We start from the raw sequence: 12,500 nt of genomic DNA, 5'->3' as shown, positions 1-12,500 counted from the left end.
AACAACACATTTTTCTTTGAAATGGAAGGGATTGTGGTCAAAGGTGCAAGGAATTGTGGTAATGCACAAACGGAGGATTTAAGATACGCTGTTGATCATAGAGCACTTCGCTTCTCGTATCCTTAAACTACCAATTCTCAGGTCTGTGCGGTACATCGTTTCTGAGTGATTTGTCGAAGCATTTCATGCAACTTTATAGATTTTTGTATGGAGATGCCATGTGGTGCACTAATATGGCGGCTGGTAATCAATGAAAATATCTGGTGTTCACTTTGCGATGAAAGCACTTACTTTTTGCTCATGAGAAAATACATGTGTTCGAACACATCTCCTAATGTACTTGAAAGGCTCAAACTGCTGAGATTTATAAAGGTGACAATTCGGAAATTCAAACTGCTGTATTTTCGAAACGAAACTCGAAACTCGAAACTTGAAGAAAAAAAAAAGATTTAATTCTAGGTCACCTTCAACCTCCTTTACATAAAGATTAAAAAGAATTTGCGACTTTAATTTTAGAATTCGACACTGTGAAAATTGTCTATTGTTTTCTTTCCTCTCTCGAGTAGGTCAAGTTGGGGGTCCAGGTTTTGTACCGACCCTGCTCAAGACCTATTAAAATCTCCCTTTAATTCCACGCATTGTCAAAGTGTAGGTCACGTGTTACTTGTCACATGTACATTAGTTTAAGTAGTCGGCTCTACGTGTAGCGGCCATATTCAAGTTGTAATAAATGTGAAAGAAAGTGAAACATGGTGTCAGAACTGGGATGTGACTAGAAGGTCCGAAGACTCGCAAGCAACAAACTGTAAGTTACTTTTTACTGATTTAGCGACAAGCTGGATTAAAGCAAGGAGAAATGAGCGATTTAATTGGTTTCCAATTACCAAAAATCGATTGGACTCCGGGCCCCGATTTGGCACAAAGGTTGAAACTCTTCAAGCAAAAGTGCGAATTACTCTTCGAAGGCCCTCTGAAACAGAGGACTAATGAACAGAAATGCAAATATTTACTTCTTTGGACGGGAGATTACGGATTAGATGCGTTCAACACATGGGAATTGTCCGAAGAGGAGCAAAAAAGCTTAGCTGAATATCGGATGCGACTGGAGGAACACTTGAAACCCCAGTCAAATTACATATTGAATCGCTTTACCTCCAGAGCTTGAAACAAAACAACCGACCCTTTGGCGAATTTCTCAGAGAAGCGAAACTGCTGGTTCAAAATAGTTGCTACCCAGCCGACATGAATGATGAATTATTGTGTGATGCACTTGTGTTTGGAGTAGACTGTACGAAAGAAGTGTATTGCAGAAGGAAACAAGCTAACCCATCAGAAAGCTAGAGAAATCGCACTCACAGAAGAAGCAACTAAGATGCAATTAGCTGCCATGACAAACTACAATCAAGTTAATCTCCTTGACAAAAAAGATTTCAGGAAGGGCAAAACTCAGTCAAAAAGAAAACCTGGAAAAGGGCGAGGAGGTCCCAAAGGGAAAAAACCTAAACACACTGACAAATCTAAATCCGGATAAGGGAGATGTGGTGGTGCACCTCATGATAACCAGCGGAAATGTCCAGCAATCAATTCAAAGTGCTTTAACTGTTATAAAGTTGAACACTACCAACACATGTGCTTCAAAACGAAACCCTCCGGTGCAAATGCACTCCATGGTGAAGCAACAACCCAGGGGAATCTGACCCTGATGAAAATATCTTCTTAGGAGCATTAACTGCAGAACACTGTTCGCAGACAAACAATTGCACGGGTCAAATTGACAGCATCCAGTCACACCATGACCGCACCAAAGCACTGATTGAAATCCACTTTACTGCTAAACCATACCACCCAGGCACACCACACCAATTACAAGCAAAATTGACACAGGTGCAGAGATGAATGTAATTTCTATGCAAGATCTTGAGAAAGTAGTAACAGACCCTAGGCAGAGGCAACTTGGTCCACCCAGTGCAAAATCACCACTTATGGAGGACACAATATAGACAACCTTGGTTCTTGTCAGTTGTATACACACCACAAAGGAGATGTAAGGGCAGTCCCCTTCAAAGTTACCGAAGTCCTTAGCCCACCAAAGTTGGGGTGTAAAACTTGCAGTGACTTAGAACTTGTGAAATTAACTGCAACCTTGCAAAGAAACTGGAGAGCAAAGAGGCAACCAATCAGTACAATCACCCAACCAGCAACCAGTCAGGTGACAGATCGTACACTCCACTCACCAAAGAGAAACTCCTCACTGACTTCCAAGACCGTTTTGATGGATTAGGAGAATTCCATATGAAATGGCATAACGTAACCCTTGAACCTTCGGCAGAGCCTATCGTCCACCCTCCACGGTCAGTACCAGTCAACCTATGAGAGCTCTATAGACAAGAGATTGACAAGATGCTAGAGTTAGGTGTAATTACCAGGGTGGGTCGACACACCCACAGACTGGGTAAATAGCACTGTCCTGTAAGAGTCAACTAACGATAAGGGAGAAATTACAAAGCTGAGAGTCTGTCTAGACCCACGTGAACTAAATAAATGGATCAAGAGAGAACAGCATTACACCAAGACAATTGATGAGGTGGTGACCCAGTTGAGTAATGCCAAGTTCTTTACCCTAGTAGATGCTAACCAAGGGTATTGGTACGTCCACTGGTTGAAGCCAGCTCGTACCTTACTACGTTTGGTACCCCCTTTGGAAGGTTCCGATTCACTTGGCTACCTTTTGGCCTCATTGTTTCCCAGGATGTATTCCAGAAACAGCTTGACTCAGCACTCGAAGGCCTCAGTGGCGTCACAGGCATAGCAGATGATGCCTCCGTCTTTGGTTCCACAGAGCAGGTATGTGACAAGAATTTAGCCAACCTGATGGAGCGAGCCCGACAGAAGGGCATCGTATTCAATGAAGAGAAGCTGAAATTTCAATGCAAGGAGGTCCGTTTCTTTGGACACAACTGGACCCCACAAGGAGTGACACAAAACAGCAGCAAGGTAGCAGCCATACAAAGCATGCGACTCCCAGAAGATTTCAAGAGCCTACAGAGCTTCTTGCGCCTGGTCATCTACCTTACAAGGTACTCAGCTCACCTGGCCACCATTACTGCACCCCTTTGCCAACTCACGAAGAAGGAAGTAGCGTATATATGGGGCCCAGAGCATGAACTTGCATTCTCTGCAGTCAATTCGTTGAAGGACCTTGGTCCCATCCTCCTACAGAACGGTCAACCAGTATGTCATGCATCAGAGGCGTTCACCGAAACAGAGCAGAAGTACAGTAACATTGAGAGTGAAGTACTAGGTCTTGTATGGGGACTTGAGAGATTCCATTATTTTATTTATGGCAAACACTGCACTATCCAAACAGACCACAGGCCACTTTAGGGGAGTCAGGATGGCTTAGTGGTTATCAAGCGTGCTTTCCACCTCTGCAACCTGGGTTCAACTCTCGGCCCTGAGATCGTATGTGGGTTGAGTTTCAGTCACTCTCAACCTGACTCCGACGGTTTTTCTTCGGGTACTCTGGTTTTACTCCCTCAGCAACATCGACTCCCGGCCTATTCCATCAGGCTGTGGTGCTGTGCTCCTAGGTCATACATGGGTCATGTTCAGGGGCCGAGCGCCTGACTGGCAGCACAGCTCCTTTGGTCCGATCTCGTTGAGCCACACCCTTAGCAATTCAGTCTCCGACTGCGAGTAAGGGCGTTAAGAAGAACACGTATTACTGTTACTGGAAACGATCTTTAGAAAGAAACTATCCAGTTGCCTAGCAAGAATCCAAAGATTTGTACTGAGAGCACTTAAATATGACGTAAACGTCACTTACGTCAAAAGCACTGACGTACCAATTGCAGATGCACTGTCGAGAGTTTCACCTCAGCCTGCAGAAGCCAATAACCAGCTACCACAGCTTGACATCCATTGTCACAAACAAACTCCCTGCATCACAAGCACTATTGCAGCAGTTCCGGGAGGAGACTACAAGTGACCCCACCCAAACAGATTGAGACAAACGATTTTTAGAGGATGGCCAGACAAACGAGAGAAATGCCCAGAGCAACTCTATGACTACTGGACTGCGAAGAGCTAACTATTGAAGATGGCCTCATACTGAAGGGATGTTGAAATGTTGTACCACCAAGTCTCCGTAGGGAGATGATAAGCATTATCCATCAAGGACACCTAGGCCAAGAAAAATGCCTATTAAGAGCTAGGACATCCATCTTCTGGCCCGGTCTAACTAAAGATGTTATCAACCTAGTCAAAGAATGTGACCCCTGCCAAGGACATCAGCGCCAACAGCAGAGACAGCCCATTGTCCAGCCAGAGCCACCAAGCTAATCTTGGCAGAGGTTGAACTCTGACCTGTTTGAATTCAAGGGTTATGAATACCTGCTATTATCAGACCAATACAGCACGTTTCGTGTCATCAGAAAGCTCACTAGCACGTCCTCACTGGCAATAGTGACACACCTTAAGAGCATCTTTGCAAAACACAAAATTCCAGCCCAATTGCTTACCGACAGTGGACCACAGTACAGCTCCAAGGAATTCAAAGATTTCACAGAATCCTGTGGTATTAAGCACCTTACCAGTTCCCCCATTATCCATGAGCAAATGAGTCCTCTGAACACATGGGACAGACAGTGAAGAACATACTGACAAAGTGTGAGGAGATCGCTACCGAGCACTGTTATCGTGTACCAACCCACACCTATTGAGCACCACCTGAAGTTACCAGCAGAGCTACTAACCAATAGAAGGTTCAGAATGTCCAACTGTGCAAGCCTTACACCTGATTCTGGGCAAGTTAAGGAGCAGTTGAAGAGCCAGCAGGACCGCTATGGTCACTATTATAACCAGAAAGCAGGCCCAACCTCAAACCACACCACCCTAGCCAGCTCGTACGGATACTTAACCACCATACCAATACCTGGAAACAAGGAACCGTCCTGAGAGCAGCGAAAGAACCTCGATCGCTTATCGTCAAAAACAACACCACAGATGGTGTATACCGACGCACAAGGTCGCACCTCAGGCCAGACACAACAAGTGCCTGTGCACACAGTCCCACACCAGTCCAAGTATTTACTGCAGTCACGAGACCACCATCACCATCCAGGGTCGTGGAGCCACCCCCAAGGGCAGACGATCAACCACCAGGAGACAGTCCAGAGCCCAGACCCCCTGCAAGGATCGAGCTGCACCCAGAGAAAAGTGGCGGGTACAGGACCAGATCCAGGAGAACAGTGAAACCACCAGATAAGCTGAACATTTAAACGAGCACTATTGTTTCGCGTTAGGTCGAACTGAACATTTGAAGAGCGCCATTGTTCCTTATTAAAGTTAGGTCCTATAACCAAGGCATGTTACAGTTTTTATATGAACACCGATTTAGTATCAGCTCATTGAAGATCTCTATTACGTTATGCATTGTCGTAAAGAGGGGGATGGCACAGTATAGGTCACGCGTTACATGTCACATGTACATTGTGTTAATTAGTCGGCTCCATGTGTAGCGGCCATGTTCAAGTTGTAATAAATGTGAAAGAAAGTAAAACACGCACGAACCGTCGTTAAATTACCACAAGCATAACTGAACATCTACGTTCCCCTCGGCAGCATTTCTACCATTTAGGTAAACTAGTTACTAGTAGTAATCAAAGGCTACGAAGTGCGGGCGACAGAGCCAAAGGATTGGTAATAGTCTTATCATATGTGCATTATAATGTTATCCTTATATAGATTTGTGCAGTTTAAGCCGCTCTGCGTGAATTTACGTCCTTTGCATTCCATTCATTCTTTATGGAAGTCCAAAGAAGAGCGTTAAAAGAGACTTGGGATCTCCCCAAATACGTGCTGCGCATACGCAATAGCAAGCAACATTGAAAATTACGAATGCAGGCTCCTCTTGGAAAACTACAGGCTTTGAAATAAACTCTTAACAAGATTAAAAGATCGCTAATGTGTCACACCTGGAGGTAGCTCTCCTGCTTTCTGCATTTTCGTGAATTTTAATGAATTGTTTCCACTTCTTTTCCATTTCCAGCAGTGTATTTGTGATTCACAGTCTTCATCATCGAAGAAACAAATGGAGGGTAAGGCATCCCTCCTGTCAGCAAACTAAAAAAATGTGAGGCACTTCAAGTTAAAATTGATTGCCTAAAAGCACAACACAATGCTTCTCAATGTAGAAAATGCTTATACATACTCATCTGACAAACACCTGGAAACATTTGGCCAAGTAAGGCCAAACCAATAGAAAAGAGATATAAGAAAAACATTTATCATTTCATGATTACAAAGTTCATTGCAAATTTACAGGAATACCACGAATACTCGAATCTCCTTTTTCACGTGCATACCGTCTTCCTCCAGCAATGAACGACTGAACAAGTGATCGCAATGAGGAGTTTCACTTACATAAACAAATAAGGTCTTTCCCGTTGGTCGGAATGCAGAGGTTAATACCCACAAGTCCCAATGTGTGGGTGCACCAAACTGTTTCACTGAAATGTCGGATGATATCCACTCCACTGGTATGGCCTTCTCAATTGGAACTTGAGAACAATGCTCAGCAAAAGTATCTGAATTTAAGAAAAAAGGAAAATTCTACTTGTTCTCTGCAATGGTCCTAGCTGTCTTATTCAAACCAACTACTTTATAAAACGAAAAAGCCCCTGTCAAGGGCTTAAAAATGCATCAAAAGCTCAACGTATACACTGTCATTGTTTTAAAGTGCTACTATGATAAAAAAATCATTTCCTTTTTTTCTTCAGATTTTGAAAGCGTGTTCGCTTAACACCTGATTGGCAAAATTTTGAGCTTTGATTTTTATCCAAAGGCTGTTTGTTTTGAGTGTAAGGTTTGGACTTCACGGTCTGCCATAACTCACGTTCAAAACTGACCGGTTGGACCACAGAGGGTTGGATCTATGGAAAAGTGACGTCATTTACTCACTAGCTTAAAATTTCAGCGTGTAAACGCAACTTATTATGTATGCAAAACACGAGTTTAAAAATCTGAAAGCCCGAAACTCCCGTGGTGCATATTAATTCAGCCGCGCACACATGCATTGCATTCTTAAACCAGCGAGTCTTTGACGTCATTTCCTCCTTGCCCCAGCTCTCTCAAGATTGTAAAGTTAGTAATGGCGGACCAATAAATAACAAAATTCCAGTTAAAATAAAGAGGTGTCTTTTTAAACTCAGAACTTAAGATTTGGGTCACTCAGTGTTTAGTTAACATAGTTTGGAAAGCCAAAGAAAAAGAATTATTTTTCGGTCGTAGTAGCACTTTAACAACTTCGTCAAATATAATAGATAGGGCTTAATCCCTACACGCAACTTCACTCCAAAAGAGAAGGGTGAATCATCTTGCAGAGAACTCTGACGAGTGAAATACAACAACATGAAGGCAAAAAGACTTTAAATGACAAAGAAAATTTTTCCTCCATCTGTTTCAAAACTGACCTTCCTCAATTTTGGATATGACCCGAGACAGATTGTTGTAAAGGTTCTATACTATCACTTGCTTATACGTTTGCTGCAAATTTCTCTTATCATCACGTTCACTGAGTCATTAGAGGATGCTGGGATTGTGGGTCTTTCTTAGCAAAACAGGAACAACTCTAAGAAGGTGTTGACTCGATTCATGGCTTTATTTTTACCTTCATTTAGTTGGTTCCAACAATGCTGTTTGGAAGCAACAGTCCTTGATATGTGGTCATTGTTGTTTTTGACAAGGCTGCTCTCTATCAGCACATCTACAGCAGGATGTAACTTGCAAAAGGATACTGTTGGCTGAGGTTTTGTGCTTCCTCTCAAAGCTAGAAACTTTTCATTTGCTGTGTGCAGATGACGTGGGATGCTTTTGCTGCCCATAGCCAGATGAAAAGCAAGTGTATAATCCAGACCTTTAACCGCCTCGAGTAGACTAAAATCAAAGTGGCTGTCTCTAAGCATAGAAATAGAACTCTTTTGTTGCACGCCTTCTCTGATTTGTCCAATTTTCACCAGTATATCATTTCCGGCAAATGCCCACTTGCCAATGGAGGAAATGCACTGGTGGGTTGATGCTTTCATCTTTTCTGTTTGGAGGGAAGGAATGTGTGTTACATTTCACCATATAATACAGGGTGAATGCCTATGCAATCACAAAATGGGCAAAAGATTATTTGATCACCTTCAGAAAAACGTTCTGAAATATCATCCTTGGAAGTAGACCTTAATAATGTGTGATAACCAGATGAATCAATCGATGATGTCTCCACATCCGCAAAGTAGTCAGTGCTAGAGTTATTTTCACTGCTGTCATCACTGCTTTTTTCTTCTGCGAAACCTGTTAGTAGGAGAGCCAGGTGAGAGGAGACCCCAAAACGAATCATCACAAGATTATTAAAAAGTAAAATTAATTATTGATACGTAAAGAGTGCATAATGAAATCACAGTTTTCAAACATGTAACGACGTGATATATCATTTTATTATTAAAAGGAACCTTTGCCTTTATAGCAAATTAGTGCTAAATTGTTTGAGATATTGGCTTACGACACAAAGTTATTGTTCTGTAAAGGCACCAAGACAAAACCGATTAAGTACATGTAATTGAAAAAAATTATTTTGTTAATCATCTATTTGTGTCTTAAACTTTCCATTGTCCTGTCAATTGGACTTCATGATGCCTTGTTGTCTGGTAACCTTTTGGGGATGGACAATACTTGGCTTGAGACAATAGACACTACCATAACTCATCAGGTGTCCCAAACATTTCATGAAGATAATAGGTGTTTTCCCTTAAACATGGAAAACAAATAACTGTTTTCCTAGCAAAGTAGGACAAAAGCCAGGATTTTTCTGATTCATTTCTTCAGGTTCGAGATACCTTCAAAATAATACAGTTTACATTGCATATTAAATTAATTACATAAAACACAAAACAAGGCATCTGCTTCAAGGTTAACACCTAAAAGTTAATTGATTGTTTCATAAAAATAACATAATTCAGTTTTCGATTATTTTTCCTTTTTTTTCCAGTAAGTCTGCAATGTCAAACAACATACCCATACGTATGTCTGCATGTGTACAACTAAATTTTCAGGCGTTTTTAACAGTTGATGATAAAAATAAACGGTGAAAAACCACGTTTCGACCGTACTTCGGTCATTATCAAGTGAATGGTAATATATATATATATATATAGGGAGTCTGTAAGTCGATTTTCTCGTGGAACAGTGCTCAATACGTTAAAGCAGAGCGGAATAAATACTTTAAGAGGAAAAAAGGACGCAACTACATTTCCCGACAAGCCTGTTTCGTGAATCGCTTAACTCTTCGGGGGTTTAAACCCCCGAAGAGTGAAGCGATTCACGAAACAGGCTTGTCGGGAAATGTAGTTGCGTCCTTTTTTCCTCTTAAAGTATTTATATATATATATATATATATATATATATAGATACGTAGACTTGAACTAGGTCAAAAACATTTATTTGCTACTCCGAGTTTCATGCTTCTCACGAAGCAATCATCAGGCAACTGCCAAAAAGAAGGAATACATGGTGTTTTACAGTGATTTTGAAAATAACGGTAGCAATTCACTATAGGCTGGGGTGCATAGCAACGGTTAAACAATACAAACTGTTTCCAGTGAGCTGCTAAAAATAAGCCTTAAATAATTACGCTATTGAGAAGGAATTTCTTTGCATGTCTGCAACTTGTTACAAGCTCATTTCTGTTGTTAAGGGTCGCCAAATCTGGTCTACAAATTATATAGTATTTCTCCCACAGACATAAATTACACTTCTTCGTTACATTTGAATAGGATCTCGCATGCCTAACAATCCGCCATTTAATGTGATAGTCGACTTTCTTGTCTTTCAAACCCCATACATATTTACTAAGTTCAGTGGAATTTCTGTAGCGTTCATTTCTAAAGGAACATGTGTGGTTTCTATAACGTGATTTGAATGATGTGTCGCAAAGACCGATGTAAGTTTGCTTTGACTGAGATGTTGTGACCTCTGCTTGATAGATGGTATTCCGCACGTTGCACTTTCCGTCTAGAGGGCAGGATCTTTTGTCACGGCAGTTGCAAGTGTTGATAGTTTGAGCGGGTGGATTTGATGACTTGTTAATGACGGCTTTATTTTGGTTGGAGATAATTGTTTTTACATTGCTCATGCAGCTATAACTAATTTTGAGAGTGTTCCGGTTGAAAATTCTGTGCAAAGGGTGTGATTTTGGGAAGTGCTTGCCGATTAGGGTGAGGAAACACTTTCCAACCTTTGTTTTGACGTTTTGGCTGTACGGAGGATTGAACCAGGTGATGTTTCTAGGCCTATTCTTGCGGTGTTTGGTTTCTGGAGTTGTTTTTCTGTAGGTTAGATTATATATGTAGCCGCTCTTGTTGAGTGCATCTTGGTAGGTTTCTTTCGCTTTATCAAATGATTCTTTGTCGGAGGAAATTTCTGAGAGGCGCTTGTTTATGGATTCCGGTATGTTCTTTAGGATGGATGGGGGGTGATTGGATTTCTTGTGAACGTAGAGTGGGATGTTTCCTTCTTTTGTGTAGGGATAATGCTTTCCAGATTGGAGGTCAAGGGTGACGTCTAAGAAATTTACTTTGGTGGTGTTTGCTTCGACTGTGATCTTTAAGTCGTTTTCACGGAAAATTTGGCAGAAGCCCTTCTTGATTCTTTCGATCTGTTGAGGGTTTGAGTTAAAAGCTGCCAAACCGTCGTCTCTATACAGGCCGATGCTGTTGCCATACTTTTTGGTTAGGCAGGACAATAAATAACAACCCACTAGTTCGCATGTTTCAGCGCCATCGAAAGATCCCATTGTTATGTCGAATCGGCTGGCAGAGGATTTTTTCTCCCAAGGGCAGTCATTGGAAAACAGTAGAGATTGCTTGGAGAGGAAAATGATTTCTCTCTCGTCGGCACTGATGGGTCTGTAGTTATTGGCGAAGTCGAGTGCTTTGGCAAGCAGTTTTTCCGTGATAGAGGGGTAGAAGTCACATACATCAAAGCATATGAATGAGAGGTTTTCTTTGTGCTGTAGGGCGTTGAACCAGTTCAGTACGCTGGTCGTATTTTTCCACTGATTGATTTGTGTCTTTTGGATTATGGTGGTGTTGATCTCGTCTAAAATGCGCTTACTAATGATACCAATCTCGGATTTGGAGGGGTTGATAAGGCGGCATGTTGGATGGTCGTGAAATTCAGGTTTGTGATCTTTCAAGGTTATGAAAGCTTCTTTCTCTGCAAGTTTTTCGATACGGTTGTCTAATCCAAGTTTTTTAGCTACTCTGGCGGATTGGGAGTTTAGTTGGTCTATAACTTTGGGGCATGACTTTTTGTATGTTTTCGTTACATTCTCGGTAATCAGCTTCTCATAGGTTGCAGTGTTCATTGAATAATAATTTGTAGTCTTGTCAGCAGGAATAAGTAGATTATTTGGTTTCTTGATTTTTGTTTCGATGTCGGTGTATAATGTTCTCTGGAAATTGCATTTGGAGGCGTTGTCATCAAATTCAATGTTATGAATTAGTTTCAACATACCTTCTTCGAAAGGAATCAGTTCATTTATCTTTGGGGGTGAATTTCTTGACTTAAATCCATAGGTTTCCTTGGTTGATGTTTCAGATTGCCCGGATAGGAAGTAGTGTGCTTTCCAACGTAATCGCCGCAGAAAATGTTCAGTTTTTTCGATTAGTCGTTTCGTGTATTCATTTCTTGGTGGCAGTGGAATGTTCTTGGTAGAGTAATTCAAGTTGATCTTTTCCATAGTAGTGGACGATGAAACAATTACAGTGCTCAACAAGTTGGAGCTTATAAAATGAAATGACGTGATAAATTGATCATCAGCTAAAAGTGCTCAATGGGTTTACCAGAGCTTTGAATAGATACGTAGACTTGAACTAGGTCAAAAACATTTATTTGCTACTCCGAGTTTCATGCTTCTCACGAAGCAATCATCAGGCAACTGCCAAAAAGAAGGAATACATGGTGTTTTACAGTGATTTTGAAAATAACGGTAGCAATTCACTATAGGCTGGGGTGCATAGCAACGGTTAAACAATACAAACTGTTTCCAGTGAGCTGCTAAAAATAAGCCTTAAATAATTACGCTATTGAGAAGGAATTTCTTTGCATGTCTGCAACTTGTTACAAGCTCATTTCTGTTGTTAAGGGTCGCCAAATCTGGTCTACAAATTATATAGTATTTCTCCCACAGACATAAATTACACTTCTTCGTTACATTTGAATAGGATCTCGCATGCCTAACAATCCGCCATTTAATGTGATAGTCGACTTTCTTGTCTTTCAAACCCCATACATATTTACTAAGTTCAGTGGAATTTCTGTAGCGTTCATTTCTAAAGGAACATGTGTGGTTTCTATAACGTGATTTGAATGATGTGTCGCAAAGACCGATGTAAGTTTGCTTTGACTGAGATGTTGTGACCTCTGCTTGATAGATGGTATTCCGCACGTTGCAC

General features: G+C 41.3%; 1 protein-coding gene across 1 annotated transcript in view; it reads right to left on the bottom strand.

Moving 5' to 3' along the window:
• Window positions 1-12,500, bottom strand: part of LOC137984944 (uncharacterized) — a 31,590-nt gene that overhangs the window by 14,155 nt on the left and 4,935 nt on the right. The window contains exons 4-7 of the mRNA XM_068832301.1: window positions 8,185-8,340; window positions 7,670-8,089; window positions 6,424-6,587; window positions 5,976-6,123 (exon numbers count right to left, since the gene is read on the bottom strand). Of these exons, the coding sequence (XP_068688402.1) occupies window positions 5,976-6,123; window positions 6,424-6,587; window positions 7,670-8,089; window positions 8,185-8,340 (888 nt within the window). The remainder of the gene's footprint in view (window positions 1-5,975; window positions 6,124-6,423; window positions 6,588-7,669; window positions 8,090-8,184; window positions 8,341-12,500) is intronic.

The sequence above is a fragment of the Montipora foliosa genome, chromosome 14, assembly GCF_036669935.1.
Source record: "Montipora foliosa isolate CH-2021 chromosome 14, ASM3666993v2, whole genome shotgun sequence".
NCBI classification, from domain to species: Eukaryota; Metazoa; Cnidaria; class Anthozoa; order Scleractinia; family Acroporidae; genus Montipora; species Montipora foliosa.
Note: the sequence above shows the minus strand (reverse complement) of the source record. Positions and strands in the feature narration are given on the sequence as shown.